This window comes from Zootoca vivipara, chromosome 6 (genome assembly GCF_963506605.1).
Source record: "Zootoca vivipara chromosome 6, rZooViv1.1, whole genome shotgun sequence".
Classification (NCBI taxonomy): Eukaryota; Metazoa; Chordata; class Lepidosauria; order Squamata; family Lacertidae; genus Zootoca; species Zootoca vivipara.
This window is the reverse complement of record NC_083281.1, coordinates 28,482,334-28,503,961: the sequence shown is the minus strand read 5'-3', so window position 1 is coordinate 28,503,961 and position 21,628 is coordinate 28,482,334. Positions and strand designations below refer to the sequence as shown.

Here is a 21,628-nt window from a genome sequence, read left to right as displayed (position 1 = left end):
TCTAGTCTGGGTTCAGACAACATGCTAATACTGCAGTTAATCTAGAACAGAAGCAAAAGCTTCTGAATTCCTCCTCATGGCCACACCAAGGGGAAGGGACTCTCCTCAGTTCACCCTCAAATTGCTAATCTATGGTTTAGTGCTTTGCCCAAAATCAGTTCATTAAGACGTTTCCCAGCCTGCTCCCATTCTGCTTTGGATTCTACAGCTTGAACAGAATGCGGCAAAGACAGAAGCCAGAGAATGGCTTTTGTACACAGGACAACAACAACAACAACAACATCATAGGAGATACTCAGAAAAGTGCATCAAGCCGCAACACGCTAGGAAATGAATATTGGCTAGAAGGAGCAGACACAATTTCTGTATCCCAAAAAGTTGGAACAAACAAATAAGGTCATTCCGTGTACATACACATTTGTGCAGAAAGAAAGAAAAAATATATGAATGGTCGCCACACAAAATAGGGGTAGGGGTGTGGGGAAGAAATTTGATTGTTTGCTTTTACCACATTTTCTGAAACAATATTCAGACTAAAGCACAGCCATCTTTTGAAATTCACACTTCGCCAAATTTTGCAACGAAGCAGTCTAGCCAAGTAAAGCTAATATATGTATGAAATTAAATATATGCCACCCTTAAGTTAAGTTCTTTATGTTTCTGCAGTAATTTGCAATTTCTTTCTTTTTTTTGTAAAAACCACAACAACACCTTTTAAAAATCTGTCAGCATTTTAGTGCAAATTTCTCCTATATAGATCTTTGCAAAACAGTTTCCCAATATGTAATGCATTTGTATGTTGTATTCATGAACGTATTTATTTTAGGCACAGTTTCTCCATATATATGCAAAGTTTGTGCCTGTTTGTTGGAGAAATGCATTGCGAAATTCAGGGATGTGTGAATTTTGAAGAACAGCTGTGTTTTGCTTGGCATATTGGTTCAAGAAGTGTGAAATAGGTAGCTGCTCATTAAAATGAAACAAAATTGAATTTCTCCCCTTTCCTACTATTAACAAGGATGAAATAATCATTACAAGAGGGAGATGTTTCTTTCTTTCTTTTTTTCTCTCCAAAAGAGCAATTCCTAAGACATCCCACTTGGAAATTTTGCCGAGGTACATTTTTAAGCCTTTCTGAATAAAGATCCAATATTTTTCCTTCTTTTTTGTATTATAAGTTTAATTTTGTATAATTTGGATTTTTTTGGTGTATTTTGTGTGATATGTTGATTTATGTTGATTTTATGTTTAATAAGAAATAGATATTAATAAATAAAATAAAATAAAATGAATAAAGATCCAAGAGCACTGACTTGAATAACGTCGAGAAAATGTCCTTTTCTAAAAGTGGAGATTCAGCCCAAATGAAGGGAAATGAAGGAGCTGAAATTCTATCAGCTGAAACATAATAAAATGCCTAATAAGGTAGGAGAAGGGGGGGGAGGAACAGAGGAAGAAAAAGGAAGAATGAGAAGCATCTAGATAGAAACATAAAAGCCCAAGGAGAAGAATTTTAAAAGGGTTACATTAGAAGCAGGAAGCCTGCCAGGGAGAATTGCTTGGGTCATTAGACCATCAAGATGTAAAAAAAGCACTTAAGGAAGACAGAAATATTGCAGAGAAGTTAAATGAGTGCTTTGCATCTGTCTTAGACAAAGACAAGGTTGGTGAGATACACCCAAGCTGTTCCCCATGAAGGCAATAAATCTGAAGAAATGACAGAAAGTGAATCGTCTTTGGAGGACATTTTAGAGCAAACGGATAGATTAAACTCATAAATCACCAGGAGCAGATGGAATTCTCCCAAGAGTTCTGAAAGGAACTAAAGTTAAAAGCAAAAGAAAAGAAAAGGGGGGGGGAGAAAGGGAGTAACTTTAGAACCCGGATCCAACAAGGGCAACCCGTGCTTCGAAGCCCAGATTTTGAGAGACGTTTGCCTTGCTGAATGCTGACCACATGTGCAGAAATGGGCATGGCCAAAGCCCATGGATCCAGCGCTATTCCCATTTGCTGAACATGGGATGCGATGCCACGCACACCTGCTTAACAGATGCTTGGCGCTGCCAGCTTCGACAGCATCCAGTGCCATTTTGGGGAGGTGGTGGGGATGGAGGAACTGCGTCTAAGCACCCCTTTCCCATCCACCCAGAGGTGATTGATTGTGCCAAAGCTGACGGTGCCAAACATCTGCTGGGAAATTTGTCCATGCACTCGGCTGCTTTGCGTTGGAGCATCAGGGCTTTAGTAGGGAGCTACAGAAATGCTACTAGTTTCTTTTTTAACAACAGCAGCAACAACAACAACTGGGTGCGATGCTGTAAGCCTTAGGGTCAAAGGTAGCCAGTGTGGTGCTCCACCAGATGTTGCGGGATTCCATCTCAAATCATCCCTGACCATTGGCCATGCTTGCTGGGGCACATAAAAATTGGAGCAACATTCCTGCATTACAGGGAGTTAGATGAGATGACCATTGTTCAAGTCCTATCCTCCAGAACAAGAGAAAACAAGCTTGCTCCATCTTCCATCTGACAGCCCTTGGGGTATTTGAAGATGGGTATCCTAGCTCCTCTCAGTCTCTTCTTTTTCAGGCTAAACATACCCAGCTCCTTCAACCGCCCCTCATAAGTCTTGGTTTCCAGACCCTTAATCATCTTTGATGCCCTCCTCTGAACATGTTCCAGCTTGTCAACATCCTCCTCAAACTGTGGTGCCCAGAATTGGACACAGTACTCCAGGTGTGGTCTGACCAAGATTCCTCTGTGAAGCCCTAGAGAACTGATGCTAATCCATTTGTGGCTACATTCCAAGTGGAGCTAAGGTTGTTGCACCAATGTCTTGACTCGCTGCAACGCCTCTCCTTATGTCCCAAGCCTCAGGCAGAGGCTTCACCACCTGAAGGTGCCAGGGATGGAACTGGGGCCTCCTGCCTGCAGAGGACTTGCTCTGCCCGCCACTAACTCAGGGAGCAGTCTCCATGTCACTGCATCTCAACCCTGCCACCACACTACTACTTCCATGTGTGGTCTGGGCCTAGCATGCTGAAAACTCGGGAGTGATTCCAGGAAGCTCATTCATGAATTTAAGGGAGGGAGAATTACCTTCAGAAGCGTATTTTTACTTGCTGCATACATTCTCCCACACCTACGCATGATCACATGACAGAATAGCTTTGAACCACTGCAAAGACGAGAGAGAGAGAGAGAGAGAGAGAGAGGGGGGGGGGCAGGCAGGCAAGCCTCAACACCCAGTTTTTAAAAAATAAATAGGGAGATAAATGACAGCCACTTCACCCAGCTCTCAGGGTCAAACTAGATGTCTCTCCCCAGCTACTTTTTGTTGTTGTTGAAAAAGCTTGCATGCTCGGTGACAGGTGTTTCTTCTAGTTCAGGCCTTAGTCTGTGATGTGGGGTGGGGAGATAGATGAGTCTGGATGGATGAATACAGGGTACAGAATGCACATAAGGGAGGGTGTGGGGTTGGATGCACACCTGACCAGGTGGGATGGCGAGGTGCAGTTGTTTCTGGCTGGCTCCAAAGCCACTTACCAGCTCATCACGTTGGATCTCTTGGGACTTGTACACCATGCCTTTGACATCTGAGGCAGACACATTGACCTGTGGTGAGAGGAGAGGAGGAGATACTTAGATTTTGGAAGGGCTAAGGGAGAAAAAAGAGACTTCAAAGCAGTGTTTCCCCTCTCCTTGGCACCAAATCCCTCCAGCAACATAGGTCAGCTGTCATCTAGCGTAAATAGAATCATAGAGTTGGAAGAGACCACGAGGGCCATCCAGTCCAACCCCCTGCCAAGCAGGAAACACCATCAAAGCATTCCTGACATATGGCTGTCAAGCCTCCACTTAAAGACCTCCAAAGAAGGAGACTCCACCACACTCCTTGGGAGCAAATTCCACTGCCGAACAGCTCTTACTGTCAGAAAGTTCTTCCTAATGTTTAGGTGGAATCTTCTTTCTTGTAGTTTGAAATGCGGTGTAGCCCATCCACAAAACCACAGGACGTCAACATCCCCATGGGGAACTATTTGTTTTCAGAACCTCATGACCTAAAATTCTCCCTCCATTTGGAAAGCCGACACACCAGAGAGTTTGGTAGGCCCCCAAGGCTTGTTATCCCCAGAAGTTGCAAGATGCTTAAGCCCATTTTTGATTTTGAAAGCAACCAGCCACACTTACTCACACAGCTAATAAAACTAAGAAGATAAAATGATAGCGAGAGAGTTGTGGGGCCTAGACAGGGTGTCAGGCTAGGACTGAGGAGACTCAAGCTCAAAACCCCATTCAACTCACTGGTTGACCTTGAGCCAAAAAGTATGTCTCTCAGGCTGTGTACACACTATACCTTTAAAGCAAATTCAAGCACGCTTTCCCTCAAAGAATTCTGGGCACTGTAGTTGACTCTTCACAGAGTTATAATGATCCACAACCCTTAAGAAACTGCAGTACCCAGAATTCTTGGGTGGGTGGGATGTGCTTTAAAGATGGAGCGGGTCTCAGAATATCTCACAGGGTTATTGTGGGGCTGATATGGGAGTTGTGGTAGGGGAATCATGCCCATCACCTTGAGCTGCTTGGCGTACAGGAAGGCTGTAAATATTAATAAAAACAATGAATGCTAAATAAACATCCAGCTTACCTTGCGCTCATATTCGTACAGCAAGGCCTTGTCACTGGTTGGATAGTCATATTCTGCCAGCCCTGAAGCTGTGGGACAGAGGAACAGAGGTCTCAAGTCATTAAGCGCCTCAGGTATCACCATTTACTCTGGCACCGAGTTATTTTGGACAACAAATGACCCAAAACTCTTCTCCCCCCACACCACCAAAACTTACAAGGAGGTGGTGTTGTTTATGGGAGTGGGGCACTCACCTTTCTTGTCCGCTTGTTCAGAATCTGCCCGTTCCCCACAGAGCAGCAGGAGGAGAGATTAAGCATAGCATAAAGAAAGAAAAGAACAGAAAAAGGAAAAAGAAGAAGACAAGTTTGAGGCCAAGGGTGTTGAGATAGCAGAAGGCAAAGCTAGCAAGTAGGGCAACTGGTTTTCAAGCTGTGTTTGAAGGAGCACTGCGGATTCACTGAACATGGTATCATTAGTGGTTGGGTTAGGGGCAGGCGCTAACCTATCTGTTTTGGTTTCCCTCAATTCCCCATTTTTCAAATCTTAAATTCAGCTCTGCACCTTTCCATATCAATTTGCAAATCTCTTTTTAAAAGGTCCTCAGGAAAATTCGCCAGCATTTTGTTGCAGATTTCTCCTCACAGATTTTTGTATGCGATGTTTGTAACATACACATTAAAGCAAAGTGGTTTCTTTTTTTAAACAATGCATTTTTGTATGTTATTTTCTTTAAAATGTGCACTTTTTTGCACACTTTACCCTAGTATGTGAATTTTTGTACACATTACTCGGCTGGAGAACTGCACTACAAAATTCAGAAACTTTCACATGTGAAAGGATGTCTGCGTTTCAGTCTGCATATTGTTTCAGGAAGTGTGAATTAGATAAGTTTGCCTACCTCACCCCTAATCTGGGGGTCCCCTCAAAGAGAAGACCAGCAATGGCAGAAAAGCTTCCCTGAAAGATGCTTTGGTTATCACTTCCTCTCTTGTAGGAGAGCATTGGGTGAGTTCTGAGTGTGTGGTCTATTGCACCCATGGCAATAGCAAGAAGATGTTCCAGAACCTTCTATACTGAACAAGAGTTCCACAACTGATATTTAAGGGGCTCTTCCTTAGGCAAACACATCAGTGGAAGAAAGAATTCCTTCTACAGGCAAAAAATGTTTGAAAGCCATTGAAACAAGGCATGCCAGAAAAAGAAAGTTAAGAACATAAAAGGAGTGCTGCTGGATTAGACCAAAGGCCCATCTAGTCCAGCATACAGGAAGCCCAGATGCAGGACACAGGTTCAAGAGACCTCTCCCACTCGTGATCTCCAGAGACCGGTGTTCAGAGGCATATTGGAGGTAGTACCCAGGCATCATAGCTAGCTGACATTGATAGCTTCATTCCCCATGAATTTGTCTAACCTCCATGGGAAGCTGCCCAAGTTTGGTGGCCATCGCTATACCTTGTGGTGATGAATGATGCAGTTGAACTATGTGCTGGGAGAAGTAGTTTGTCAGTCCTGACAACATTTTATTATTACTGCTACTGCCATTATTACTATTATTATTAATAAAATGTATATCCCACCCTTCCTCCTGAAGGAGCCCTGGGCAGCAAATGCACAAAATATAAAACAATTAGAACTTACAAAAACCATTCTAATAAAGATGCAGACCAGGAAATATGACTACTTAAAAGCTAGTTGAACCAGGAAGGACTTTGTTTAGATTTGTTGAGACTCCAAGTTGCAGTGAGCAAGAAAATCTCTGTCCACTTTCTGCACACCAGAGAACAAGGACATGCCAAGCAGGTGCCCGGCCACTGCCCCCTCCCCATCACGAGGTATCATCATTTAGACACCATCTGAAGAAAGTAAAAACTGCAGTTGGTGGCAAGCAGGGAGACAAAAACAAATATGGGGAAGGTTCACTCTCCCAACAGCTTATGTGTCTCCTCACATTCGTGGACCCATGAATGGGGACAAGAAAGTGAAAGGGGACACGGCTCGTGGTTCCTTGCAGGATACATGCAGCAGAACTGGAGACGTGGTTCTGATGCGACACTCCCCGCTGGACACAGAACTATTGTCACAATGACTTCACTGCCTCCACCCCCCCAAGTGGCTAGGGCCATAAATGTGGACGCCATGCCAATGACCGAGAGCATGAGGGTGCCTGGGACAGGGTAAGGAAGCCTCAGCCTAGCAATTTGCTCTTCTGCACATTCCGATTGGCCCCTTCTACGTGCAGGTAGCCTCAAGGCACCGTCAGTGCATAATGCAATGATGAATAGGTAGCAGCAGGAGTTCCTGGCAATGCTGGCTGTCCCTGTTGCTCTGTTCGCTTTCATTCCTACAGCTGTTGTTGCACGCTGTCGACTTTGCCTCTTTGGAGCACCATTCACATGACGGAGGTGACCGTTCTGGTGTAGCAGCCATCCAGCATAAGAAGATCACTGCATCAGTCTGCTCTTCCAGAGCTACCCTCTTTTATCTTAGTTCATTCATAGGCTGCTGTTTTCCTCTAGGGAAATGTGCAGTTTCCTCCACCTAACTCTGCATACCAGAGGAGATGGCATCGTTGCTGTTGTGCTACAGAATCTCTTATTAATCTAGGATGAAGCGAGAGGCAAGTTGCACACCCCAGAGAGCATTATTATTTTTACCATTCATGCTTTGAACTCATAGGAGCAAACTGAACGGTTGACACGAACCAAAGGGTTATTATAAGATTATAGCCAAAGGAGTGCTCCTGGGGGGTCTGACCTCCTCTAAAGATATCCCCTTCCCTAGAACGTTCTGCTTTCATTAGACAGAAGTCAGACCTTTTGCTTGTGGAGACAGAACAACAAAAAAAGCACGTAGGTACCGTATTTTACCTAATCGCTCATGAGCAGCAGTGCAACCAAACAACTCTAACCCCATTAGGCAATCTCTGTTTTAAAAGCTGGTGGGCTGTATCGCTGCTTTGTGAGAAACTGAGTAAAATATCCCCTGTACGCGGCTGGGTTTTGGCTCCCCCCAACAAATTCCCCTTAGACCACAAAATTTCTGCCTGCAATATATCTTAGGTTATCACCACAGGATAACTGATGTTAAACAGGTCCAGATCATACTGCTGCTAGCAATGGCGAGGGGAGGGAGGTGAGAAATCCAGTTCAGTTTGCATTGGAAGAGAGACTATCTGCACCAGGCTTTTGCAAAACAACAGCTATCTTTCAAAATCTGCACACCCCCAAAATGTGTAAATTAGGAGAAATTGTACATAAAATGCATCTGTTACTGCAAAATAACACACAAAACATGCAAAGACGATGGAGCGTGGGACTCTTAATCTCAGGGTCGTGGGTTTGAGCCCCACCTTGGGCAAAAGATTCCTGCATTGCAGGGGGTTGGATCAGTTGACCCTCAAGGTCCCTTCCGACTCTACAATTCTATGATGGGGAAAATCACTTGCAAAAATGGGTATATTAGCAGAAGTGCACACTAATATGTTGATGCATTTTCATGAGGAGTTAAAAAAGATTCACAAACTGATGCAAAAATTTAATAAACTTAATTTAAGATGGGAAAAATTAGTAGCAGAGAGAAACTGAAACGGACAGATTTTCACATCCTTTGTGGTTGCCCAAGCAGAAAGGGCTTCAGTTAAATAAGTCTCTTCCTGAAACCTAGGGCCTTCCAATGAGGCTTGCAGATTGCAGAAGACAGGCACAGAGAATTGCCTTTTGCCAGGCCTGCTGTTTCCTCATCTAGTCCTGCACAAAGGAAGTTACCTTACACGAAGCCAGACCACTGGTCCATCTAGATCAGTACTGTCCACACTGACTGGCAGGGCTCTTCAGGATTTCACAGAAGAGTCTGTCCCAGCCCTGCCTGGAGATGCTGGGGATTGAACCTGGGAGCTTCTGCAAGGCAAGGCAGATTCTCTACCACTGAGCCAATGGGGCCCTTCCTCAAATGGAAGAGTACTGACAATGGCCCTCCAAAGTCTCAAGCAAAGGGTCTTCCCCATCACCAGCCACTTGGGTGCTTTTTATTGGAGATGCCATGGGCTGAACAGGTGGGCATCTGCAAAAGCGGCCAACAGAATTCTCTGCTAAGAACTGGAATGATTTCGATGACTGCTGGTGTTTGGACCCATGCTGGGTCCATACGCAACAGGAGCAGCGGTAAAGTGATACATTCTGAAGTGCAAGGGCCCCTATAGACACACTCCAAGTGAAGTCCAAAACTGCAGGCATTATTATGGGAACGCACAGCAGCACATTAACTCAACCACAGTTTATTAAGATCAACACCACTGCAATCCTATGCTTTGTTTCCTGGGAGTAGCTCCATTGACCTTCTCATTGCCTAGGTTCAACTTCTAAAAACACACAGATACCTTCAGCCAACTGAAGAGCAACCTTTAAGTTTTTAAATTAGAAATAATAGCAATCAAGCAAAGAAATGTTGCTATTCAAAAACTGAAGGCACGAAAAAGGAACCCTATCAAAAGAAAAAGGAACGAAGTACCCAGCCTCTGGTTATTTCCCCTCATTTCCCGACTTCCTCTATGCTAATCTGTCACAAGCAAACATGAAAGTCTCGCTACCACCTCATTCACTTGCCAGAGCAAGAACAAAGTCCATCAGTTACACCCCCCCCCCCGTGCTCCAGAAGATGATGTCATTGCTTAGGATCTGGGGAAAAAAGTCTTGGAACTGCAACCTCTTCAGACTACAGGTGGGGGATACTGCTTTGGAATGCTTCCTCATGTTACACACTCAGCAAGTAGCAAAGCAGAGCAGTGGAGCTCTAGCCTGGCTGTCTGCTGAGCTCATTCTCTGTTTGCGGGGAGCTTTTAACATAGGGGAGCACTCAAAAGGGTGTGATGCCTCGCTGCAGTTGATTCCAACACTTCATTCTGCTCCGTATCTAGACTGGCCATTGAGATGCAAGTTCAAATCCCAGCTCAGCTTTGGTTATGCTGCTCTCTCACAGGGTCCAACTAGACAAGGCTTCCTCAACCTCGGCCCTCCAGATGTTTTGAGACTACAGTTCCCAGCACCCCTGACCACTGGTCCTGCTAGCTAGGGATCATGGGAGTTGTAGGCCAAAAACATCTGGAGGGCTGAGGTTGAGGAAGCCTGAACTAGACGATGCCATTAAACGAGGAAACACATTCAATGTTCTGAGTCTTACCACTGTATTGTTTAAATCAGTGTTTTCCAAACTTGGGTCTCCAGCTGTTTTTGGACTACAATTCCCATCATCCCTGACCACTGGTCCTGCTAGCTGGGGATGATGGGAGTTGTAGTCCAAAAACAACTGGAGACCTAAGTTTGGAAAACACTGGTTTAAATTTTTGCTGTAGGGAGGCCTGATCAGGATTGGGTTTGTGAACATAAGAGAACAAGATCCATATAGTCATAAAATTGTATAATTGTAGAGTTGGAAGGGACCCCGAGGATCATCTAGTCCAACCCCATACAATGCAGGAATATGCAGCTGGCCCATGCAGGGATTGAACCTGCAACCTTGACGTTATCAGCACCATGCTTTAACCAACTGAGCTATCCCTAAACAGTCCAGCATCCTGTTCTCACAGTGGCCACCCAGATGCCTCTGGGAAGTCTGAAAGCCGAACCCGAGTCCGATAGCAATCTATCCACTTGTGCCCCCCAGTTACTGGTATCCAGAGCCATATGCCCTCCAAAATTATTATTTTCACTTCTTTATTTATTATTCTTATATCCCATCCTACTTCCAGAAGGAGCCCAGGTGGTCTAACAATAATCATACAGATAAAATCAGCATCAAAACAACACAGAAAGATTAAATCATTAGATGCAATACAGCAGAAAGCAAACAACTGGACACTCAACCTCCCATCTGATTATACACCAAAGGCCCAGACAAATAGATACCGGTAGGTCTTAAACTGCTGCCCATCTGAAATCAGGGTGGGGCTCAATTGGATCTCCACCAGGAGGCAATTTTGCAATAGGGGCAGCCACAAAGAAGGCCCTGCCACACATTGCTACACCAAAGGCAGGGTCCATTGGCGGAATCACAAGCAGAGCCCCTCCCACAAATATGTAAGTATTGGGAGAGGCACTCTTTCAAGCGTGTGGGTTCCGACACTTCAGGGCTTTCTACACTAATAACAACTACATAAAATTGACTAGTAGCCAATGATAGTTCTGTCTTCCAAGAATTTGCCTAACCCTCTTTCAAAGCCACCCCAGGCTTGTGGCCATTAACTATGTGCTGTGTGAATAAGCACTTTCTTTCATCTGCCCTGAATCTTCAAACATTCAGCTTCATTGAAAGACCCTGGCTTTTAGTATTATGAGAGAGGGTGGAAAACATATCTCTATCCTTTTTCTTTACATAATATTCTCCCTTACTCACTTTCTCCCACCCCGCCTGAAACTAAAAGCTCCTAACACCGTAACCTTTTCTCAAGAGAGCGTTGCTCCAGCCCCTTGATCATTTTTAATTGCCTTTTCCTCAACGTTTTACAGCTCTACAATATTGTACTGTATTCAGGCACGGTAACTAGAACGGCACACAGTATTCCAAATGTGGTCGCACCATAGATTTTTTATGATGACATTATTATATTGGCAGTTTTGCTTTTCGATTCCTTTCCTAATTTATATTCTTAATGGTCATCAAAATGGAATTCATATTTTTCACAGCTGCTGCAGACTGGATAGACATTTTCATTGAGCTATCCACCATAATAATCCCAAAACCTCCTTCTTGGCCAGTCACCGCTAGCTAGTTCAGACCTTATAAACATAGACGTGAAGATGCATCTTTTTGCATCTTTTTGCTTGCGTTGAATTGCATTAGCTGTTTTAATGCCCATTCGCCCTGCCGGGAGAGATCCTTTCGGAGCTCCTTAAAAATGGGAGATAAATGGAATTTCAACAAATATGGTCATTCTCAACAGTGAAGCAAAACTGACCATACTGATAAAGCGTCAGATGATGGAAACAGAGCACTGAACCAAAGTGTCAAATTGCAACAAGAGTCAAATAATGAGCAACAACCCATCCACAAACCTCTCACTCGGCTGTATCACTCAACCCATTCATATGGGGCATGAGTTCCGGGTCTAAAAGTTGAGTTTTTAAAAGGTTAAGAATAGCCCATAGGAAACTGCTTTAATCCATGTCAGAATATTTATTCATCTATCTCAGCCTTGTCTGAGTGGCTCTCCAATGTCTCCAGCAAAGGTCTGTCCCACCATCGGCTCTTAGATCCTTTTTAACCAGACACACCAAGGAACTACTGAGCTATGGCCTTTCTCCATCAAATTTAAGATATTTTCTTTCTTCATTTCTTTCATAGTCTGCATCTCTGTGGACTTTGATCATCTCACCATCCATCCTTCTGCCCAAGCATGCAATCTCAGCACTCCTCATTATCCTTTGATCCTCAGATACAATCAGTCACCAAGCCAGCCATTTTTACATCTGGAATGTGTCTGCTATCTGTTCTTTTCTGTCTCCAGACTGCTGCTGTTTGCTTTGGTGGCTTCTCTCATTATTTCTCTTCTATGTGGCTGGATTCTTTTCACTCTGTCTCTCTTATTTCTCTCTCGTTCATCTCTATCTCTCTTGATTTTTAAACCTGTATGCCTCTCCAGACAGCCTGCTTTTCGTGCACACGTATGATGATTGGTTAATAGTTGCGTTGTGTTTTTTTAAAGGAAAGAAAATCAAAGCAACATAAAATATAATACAAAAATAAGTGAGAATTTGGCTAAATTGAAAACAGTGCCAAGAAATCTAATCCTGAAGTCAACAGAGCCAGTTCTAGATAAGGCTTTATTGAGCATCCATCGTGATTTCTTTCTGGAGAGATTAGATGCTGTCTACTGAATATTTGTTCTGATTGGATCGCAGGGAGGTTAGATGACGTTGCATCAAGCAATTGGCAAACCACAATCTTCAGTGCATTTCACCGTCACTTTCCTTACTGCAAGAAGTCTGGTTTTTTGGGGGGGAGAAGCAAGATTAAGGCTTCCTAATCAACTATAATCATACAACCTGAATTTGCTCTGCATTGACTGAATCACACCTGCAAATAGCAACACCCTCGAAGCACCTTAGTTTCCCCAGTGGATATGTCTTCCCCAAACATCTATGCACCAAAAAGCTAGTCCTACCAATTTCACTCACGAGAGGGAACAAACAAGCAGAATTAGAAGTGAGAATTTCTAAGGAAAGCTATGTTTTTGAAAAATCCACTTCTGTTTCTAGTGTATCTGAAGAAGTGTGCATGCACACGAAAGCTCATACCAAAATATAAACTTAGTTGGTCTTTAAGGTGCTACTGAAGGAATTTTTTTATTTTTTTGCTTCGACTCAGACCAACACGGCTACCTACCTGTAACTTGAAAAATCCAAATTGGGTAGGTTCACATTAAAACTCAAACAGAACCAAGTTTCTCCTCCATCCCTGCCCATCGTTCAGGCAGTTCCTGATGATTAATGCAGGATTCCTCAATCCTATATGCCTGTATCATTTTTTTTGAAATGTTTTTAACGCATATCTTTATGGCATGAACTGTTTTGCAATTCCCTGAATAGTAAGTAGCCTAAACATATTTTAAAATAAAAACAAGATCTCCTGTGAATCGGCTCCTTTTGTACTGGGCCACTACGATGCTCCAGGGAGAGTCATGACTTGAGGAGTGCGCTGGTCATCTTTGCTAAGCAAAGCACCGTCTCTTTCAAAGGCATCCTGAACTCACCTTCTCCATCACGTGGGTACGAATGGCTCTCAGAAACCAAGTCCTCACTACTGTCCATGGGCAGGAATTCCTCAGTGGTGCGTGTCTCTGAGATGGAGGTGGTGAGCAGCTCGTTGGTGGTCACCCGTTCTGAGCGCAGCAGCTCCTCTAGGAGAGCATTACAGAGAAATGGGTCAGAGAGTTGCCCTGAACTTCAGCCGACTCCACTCCTACCCTCCTGCAATTATGTGTGTTGCAACCGTTTTCCCCAAACCACCACCACCTCCTCCTCCTCCCTATTATTATTATTATTATTATTATTATTATTATTATTATTAAAAGCCATCCCTATGGGATCCTCTCCGTGCTTGCTTGGCAAATCTAACCCTTCACTCAAAGAGGACACCCAGCATTTTGCAGAATTTCCCTTTAATTTTTTTTAAAAAAATGCATTTAGACCACCCTTCATCTACACCAAGATGGTATACAAAAGCAAATATAAATAAAAATGAATGCTGTATAATTAAGGAGCACATCAGCATACATAACAACCAAAGACAAAGGTAAATATATATACCGTATTTTTCCATGTATAAGACTAGGTTTTTTTTTTTACTAAAAAATAATGTCCAAAATTTGGGGGCGTCTTATACACAGATAGATTTCCCCCCATTTTCTTAAATTGGAGCCCCCCAAAATAGGTGGCGTCTTATACATGGGGGTATCTTATAGAGGGGGAAATATAGTATATTTAAAAAGCAAGCAGAATAGCCTGTCTACTAATAAAATTCCAAAAACTTGGGACTTTTTGAAACAGACTTTTTGAACCGACATAGAGATGATTATAATACTGCTGGGCAGTTTTTATCCCTCAAGGGAGGGCATTAGGACTATATAGACAGCTGCCTTAAACTGAGTTGGACCATTAGGCCACCTAATTCAATATTGTCTCTGCTAACTGGAAGCAGCTCCCAAGGGTTTCAGAATGAGGACATTGCCTACTCTATCCGGAGACATAAGGCCTGACCCTGGGACCTTCCACATGCAATGCAGATCTTCTTCTACTGGGCTTTGGCCCTTCTCCAAAATAGGCACATGGGAAATTGCCTTTTACTGAGTCTATTGAGTTCAGTATCGCCTACTGGCTGTCAGGGACCGTGCTGAGGAGGGTTGCACTGAGGAGGAATGGTGGGAGCCTCCCCCTCCCCCTGCTCTTAGTCAGGACCCTGAATCTTCCCAGGAGCAGTGGGACAGTATAGATTTGGAACAGTGGCTTGCAGAGGGACATAGTTCAGAAGGCAGAAGTTGGGAAGAACTGAGTGGTGAACAGCTAGGAGAAGAACTGGGAGAGAGAGAGTTAACAGACTCACTTTCGCTGGAAAGCATCCATCCGCTCAGCCCAAGGTCAAGGAGAGCAGATAAGGTGGCAGCACAGAAAGCACAGTGGTTGCGAGATCAGGTTGCAAGACATGGAACTGATGTGGGTGACTAAGGGGGAAGCGGGGGAACCCTTAATTGGGAGCACCTTCATTCCTAGGAATGGATTCTTTGTTCTCTCGCTGTGCTCATTAAAATCTCTAACTGGTAAGAGAATCCTTTTGCTTGTTCTGCTGTATCTACTGCCAAAGTGGGGTGGGGTGGGGGAGACAAGTCCCTGGAGCCTGACACTGGCAGGCAGTTTTTGCAGCATTTCAGAGATGAGGCATTCGTCTGCAGATGTCACGGGGCTGAACCTGGGACCTTCTGGGTGCAAAGCAGATGCCCTAGCACTGAGCCACGGCCCTTCACCTCCACAGATACGGCGCCATCAGAAAGAAGGGTCTCTGAATGAACTTCACGGGACAGATGGCTGTGCATAAGGGCCTCATCTTAAAGATCTTATGGTATGGACAGCTGGGATAAGGAGAGGAGTAGCTCTACGACATACCCCTGAAAGCAATATCTAGGAAGCCCTCTCCTACCAGGTCAGACCTTTGGGTCCATCTCATCTAGACCTACCAATGTCTCCTCGAAGCTCTTGGGCAAGCTGAGGGTTCTTGTAGAGCAGCGCCAGACTCTGGTTCATCCGTTCTTCAATGACATGCAGGTGGGTGTAGACCTGGGGACGACAGCAGCCCGGGTTTATTATTGCTCCCCTCGGCCAAGAAGGTGTGAGTGCAGGGACCCAAGAGCAGGAGGAGAAAGAAGAAGAAGAAGAGGAAGGATGGAAACCAGACCTGGAATTTCATTTGCTCAGCCTTCTCGGGATCAGCAGCTGCCACGTGCTGGTAATGTCGGAGGGTGTGGCGCTGGTCCTTCTGCTCTGCCCGCACGTATCTCTTCAGGGCTAACAGGACGCGGTCCGGCTGGGTCAAAGGGAGAGGACAAAACAAAAAACAAAACAAGTTAGGCAGGTGCAGGTGTAGCTCAGCGGTAGAACATCTGCTTTGCATGCAGAAGGTCCCAAGTTCAATCCCCGGCGTCTCCAGGTAGGGCTGGGGGAAAACTCTCTGCCTGAAACCTTATAGACCCACTGCCAGCCAGTGTAGGCATTATTGAGCTAGACCAACCAATGGCCTGAGCTCACTGAAACAAATAAGTGGGTGGAGGGGACATAGCTCAGTGGTAGAGCATCTGCTTTGCATGCAGAAGGTCCCAAGTTCAATTCCCAGCATCTTCAAGCTGGGAATGTCTCCAGCTTTAAATCTTGGGACAACCACTGCCAGCTTTTGATCTAGTCTGGTTTGACTCAGTATAAGGCCACTTCCTGCATTTCTATGACCACTGGCTAACCCTCTCCTTTTTTCTTTGTTTCATTTTTATTAAATTTTCTGTTTTACATTTAAGAATATTCATTTAAACACCCTTAAAATATCAACGACTTCCCTTCTTCTCTTTCAATGGTTCATTTTGCAGAACATAAATCCCTGCCTATTTTATATAAACTAACCCATTCAGTATTCCATTCCTACTAACATGAGTCTGACCAAACTGCGGGAGGCAGTGAAAGACAGGCGTGCCTGGCGTGCTCTGGTCCATGGGGTCACAAAGAGTCGGACAAGACTAAACAACTAAGCAACAATAAGTCCGTAAGCTGCTCATATTCCATCAGCTTAAGTTTCCATTCTTCTTTAGTCGGGACCTTGCTCATTTTCCATTTTTGAGCTAACAAAACATGAGCCGCAGTAGTGGCATACATAAATAACCTCTTTTGACACCTGGAAATTTTCGTCTGAATTATTCCCAACAAAAAGGACTCTGGGTTTTTTTTTTTGGAAAAGGTACTTTTAAACCGTCTCCTGACCCTTCATCTGAACAACCTGCATGGCCCCCTTCCCACCTCTTCCTGGGTTAACCTACACCAGACACAGGCCACAGGGCCACAGTGAAAGCCTGACTAGTGTGAGCTTGCCACATTCCCCTGTGGCTCCCTGAATTAGCCCCTTGTCATGGCCCTGCTAGCACACTAGTGGTGCACCTCCCCAGGAACAAACTCGCTGTTGCCCTAACATTGCACACAAATGGGCTATTGTGAGTGGCAAGTGCATTTAAGTGTGGTCGGGTTAAAGGTTTTCCCTGAGTCTTTTCCTAAATGAAGGCCCACACCTGCTTTGTGAAGTCGTGGACAATTGTTTCCAACCAGCAATGCTTAGAAGCAAGTTGTGCCCCTTCCGTCGGAAAAGAGAGCTGTGGAGGGGGGGGCCTGATCCAGGTTTTAGAACCACAGCATAGGAGGACAGGGTGACATCATCTCCTCCGTTTCCCTGCTGAAAATCACCCCTCAACATTGCAAAGGAAGCTTTGGGGCCAAACAGGGAAGGGGTTTCAAACAAAAAAATTGTTTAGGAGAAGGATTAACCTCCCTCCTCCCATGGCACAGGCCTGAACTGGACAGGGGGCCCCTGCAGCAGTTTCCCCCTGTAAAAGGAAAATTAGATTGATGGCTACCAGCCACGATTGCTATGTTTGGTCTCCACTGTCAGAGGCAGAATGCTCTGCTCATGTACAGGCTTCCCATAGGTACATGGGAACAGGATGCGAGACTAGATGAGCTATTGGCCCGATTCAGCCGGCTCTCCTTCTGATGTTAGATGTGTCCACTCCCAAGCATGCTACCAACATCATCTTTAACTTAACCAGCCAGGATAGCTGAGTCGGCAGAGCAGGAGACTCTTAAACCCAGGGTTGTGGGTTCGAGCCCTGCGTTGGGCAAAAGATGTTCTGCATTGCAGGGGGTTGGACCAGATGACCCTCATGGCCCCTTTCAACCCGACAATTCTGCGACAGCTTCCATGCAACTTTTCTGCGTCCTGCTTCCCCTTCCTCCTCGTATCCTGTCCATTTCCAAGCACCCAACGGAGGCGCACAATACCCAGCGCTTCGCTTTGCATGGTTTTGATCTGTATTGCTTGGAACACATTCGCCTCGCACTGCTTTTATTACAAGACACAGGATGACAGGGACGAGCATCTTTCTCTTCTTGGCACCTGCACGCTCCATAGGTTATTCCAGGCTAACCGTTCTAACTTCCCTCACCCGTCCCCTAGAAATGTGCAGGCAGGGTGTGCTTGTCTGTTATCCTCCCAGATCAACCTTCGTTTCCATCTCTTTCCCTGCGCAGCAAATGCAATAAACAAACAGTTGCTTTATTGTGCATTCATGACACTCGACAACGTGCTTGCTACTGTTCTCCATTCACAACTAGAGGCCTGTTGCGGAGGCCACAGGAGTGACACAGTCCTCTGACCGGAGGGCTTGGCACTCTGGACAATTATTGCCATTATCATTATTATTTATTGGATTTATATCCTGCCCTTCCTCCCCAAGGAGTCCAGGACAGGGAAGAAAACAGTGCATCTAGGGCAGCATATTCTGGTTCAGTACATCCTGCCAGCCTCCATCTGTTCTCAGCCTGCCCTCCATGCTGTCCCAAAGTTTGTCGTGAGTTCTAATTCTGCCCCAGCGCTCTTGCTCTGCTGCTTAGCACATCAGGTGACCAAAATCTGAACAGAAAATTGTTTCCTTATTCTAATCTTTAATGACTTTGCAAATGTGCCCTGGAATAGGCAGGAAAAGGCCCCTGATCCTCTTTTCTGGAACGAAGGGATATCAGCCATGCCAAGGAGTGCCTCTGCGCTGCCTCCCCAAAACTGCAGGTTAGCAGAGATTTTTCCCCTCTTGGGGGTTGCTGAGGAAGACACCTCTGGATTACCGACACCCCGGGCTGCCACTACGTTTGCCTTCAGTTAAGCTGGCCCTGAAACAGCTTGATGAATAGCAGGGAAGAGGCTGTACCAGGCAGAAGAAGAAGCAGAAAGCACAGAGGAGACAAAGGAGATAAACAGGAAAGGAGCTTGCAAGGAAAGACGACAGATAGATAAAGGGAGTGGAGAGGGGAGATCTCTTGTACCTTCCTCCCTTTTGCTTATTTTTTTGTTTACAAGAAGTCGAAAAGTCAGCCTGCAATGGAAATGTAGCAAACGGCCATAACTTTTGTTGTTGTTGTTTAGTCGTTTAGTCGTGTCCGACTCTTCGTGACCCCATGGACCAGAGCACGCCAGGCACGCCTGTCTTGCACTGCCTCCCGCAGTTTGGTCAAACTCATGTTCGTAGCTTTGAGAACACTGTCCAACCATCTCGTCCTCTGTCGTCCCCTTCTCCTTGTGCCCTCCATCTTTCCCAGCATCAGGGCCTTTTCCAGGGAGTCTTCTCTTCTCATGAGGTGGCCAAAGTATTGGAGCCTCAGCTTCAGGATCTGTCCTTCTAGTGAGCACTCAGGGCTGATTTCCTTCAGAATGGATAACTTTTAGCGCACTGGAATTCTGGTTTCAGAAATTTAGCTTTGCATTGCCCATACGGGTTTCAAAAACTCATATTCTCAGCCTTTGCCGGGTAGGAAAAAAATGCTTTCTTGCTTAAAATGTTTATTAGAGATTCTCAGGAGTTCTACCAGAAACTGACCCAAACCCAAATCTTTCATTTCATTTTTTGCTCAGCCCTTGCTTTAAGGAGATCAGGGCCGCAAACACGGTCCGCTTTCCCCATGTTATTCTCACAACAACCCTGTGAGGTAGAGCTTAGGCTGAGACACAATGAATAAAGACTCAAAGTCATCCAGTGAGATTCATGGCTGTGTGGAGAGTTGAACTGGATGTTCTGGGCTAAACAGAGAAATTCTAGGCATGTTTGCTTGATGGTAAGTCCCAAAGCGTTCAATAGAGCTTACTCTCTTTTAAAATGTCTCTAAGATTGCTGCCTAATACTTTTGCCGCTTTGCTGCTCTGTGATATGTGCAGGATTCTTCCCCAATACCAGAGTTCACAGAGTTCAAGCACACAGAGAACTTGAATTATAAAGGCTGATTCTTACAGGTGATGAGTGTAAAGCACTTACCCATGTAAGCATGTCATGTGCAGTCAGTTACATTTAAATGCACACATACATGCAGTGGCACATCCATGTGCAATGTGAAGCATTCACGTGCATCTACATGAGACTGGGCACGTGCTGGACAAATGTGTCCTGTATATTAACATGCCCAGATTTGTAGTCAGTGCAGAGTGCAAGGTAGTCTGGGTAATAAGGTCTCCAAGGAAAAACAAAAAGATCTTTAACAGAGGGGGTGATAATAATAGGGGAGAAGAAAGAGTTTGAACTAGAAAAGGACAAGTTAATGCATAATTTATTTTTTAAAAACCCTCATACTTTCCCCTACAAAAGGGAGCTGCTTAAAGTGGCTTACAAACGAAAGCAACAATTATCTTATTGTTAAAAACTAATTTAACGGCTATGAAGGACTTGCTCACAAATTCATTGACAGCTGCACGAATTATTATAGCCAGGAAGTGGAAGGGGCAAGCAGAACATAAAATGGAAGAATGAAGAATGGTATAAAGAGGTGTATGGGTATAGCTATTAACGATAAATTAAAATGTGCCGTTAAGGTAAGATGGGGAATACGCAGGACAAATGATTTTGAGGAGATATGGAGGGCGTTTGTAGAACTTGTACTGTTAAAACGGAAAGGGGTCAAACCATCGCAAGAGTTGTTGATATTCTGGGAGGTTGGATAGTTACAGTGGAATGGTCTCGGTGGGTGGGGTGCATATTTTTATTCTTATTTATTTATGATTATGACTTTGTCAAAAACAATTTTTTAAATAAATAAGAATGTATACAATGTAAATAAATGTATAAAATATAAATAAAAGAATGAAAATTAAAAAAACAAAACAAAAACTAATTTAACAAAACCAAAGAGATGCAAAAAAACCCCAAAGAGTGGTTCCATTCGAAGGAGGCAATGGCATCCAACCAGGTAAAGGTAAAGGTAAAGAACAGCATTCCTGAGCAGCTTCCCACCCAACTCATCCCCTCCCTCCTCTATATGCTTTTCCTTACCTGGGGATTATCAGTCTGCACAGCAGTCAGGTAGCTCTCTAGTGCTGCCCGTCGATTATCGTTGAGCAGGGCCACCACACGGGCCAAGTGAGTCTCGACCAGCCGCTGTCGCTCTCGAGACACCTGCTCCTCCAGCGTCTGAAGGATGGACTGGAAGTGCTGGGTCAGCCAAGAGAGAAGGCAAGATGGTCATGAAGTTAAATGTATCTGCTGGGGCCAAAGGGTGATGGTCTCTGAACACCTGGTGCTGCACAGCACCGCTGAAGTTGAGCAGATGTACAAGCTCTCCCACGCTGCCCCCTTTAACACCTGACGTTGAGTTTTGGGTGGGTGGGAGGAGCAAGCCGCCCGTCAATCATGTGAAATAACAATTGCATGGTGCGACTGACGTGCAGGTAGCTATGCTCACTTGTCAAAATTGGCCCATGGGGTGGGGGCAGAAGCAAAAAAGATTCCCCATGGGTTAGTGTGGGGTTTTTGTAAAGGTTATAGGAGGGGTTGGACTGATGGAGTCCCCCAGTAAATACATCTACACAGACAAAACATGAAGTTCATTCATATGCTTTCTTCCACAAAATAGCAGTCTGGGAACGGGGGGGGGGGGAGGGGGGGAGGAGAAATGACGCCATTTCAAAATAAAAATATATCTAGACATTCCAAAGCCAGCATTCAAAAATGTAAAAATTACAAAAGCAGCCAAAAGCAGCAATGAAAGAAAATTAAAAACATGTTATTTTAAACACGTTTTTATTATTTTGGGAATTTGTATCCTACCCTTTCAACAAATCCCCAGCGCAGCTGGCATTTTTAATACTGGCATGAAAAATACCCCCCAAAAGCATTTAAAAGCATAAAAACAATCTGTCCAAGATATAAAACAATTTCCAAACCAGC

At 44.7% G+C, this 21,628-nt stretch overlaps 1 protein-coding gene across 2 annotated transcripts in view; it reads right to left on the bottom strand.

Annotated features, from left to right (window-relative positions):
• The window catches only part of APLP1 (amyloid beta precursor like protein 1), a gene marked incomplete at its 3' end in the record, with an annotated part of 47,584 nt that overhangs the window by 5,713 nt on the left and 20,243 nt on the right, over positions 1 to 21,628 (bottom strand). Inside the window, 7 exon segments of one of the 2 annotated variants that reach the window (XM_060275705.1) lie at positions 3,546 to 3,614; positions 4,651 to 4,718; positions 4,884 to 4,907; positions 13,376 to 13,522; positions 15,353 to 15,452; positions 15,571 to 15,699; positions 20,735 to 20,893. In XM_060275705.1, the coding sequence (XP_060131688.1) occupies positions 3,546 to 3,614; positions 4,651 to 4,718; positions 4,884 to 4,907; positions 13,376 to 13,522; positions 15,353 to 15,452; positions 15,571 to 15,699; positions 20,735 to 20,893 (696 nt within the window). 2 annotated transcript variants of the gene reach the window in all.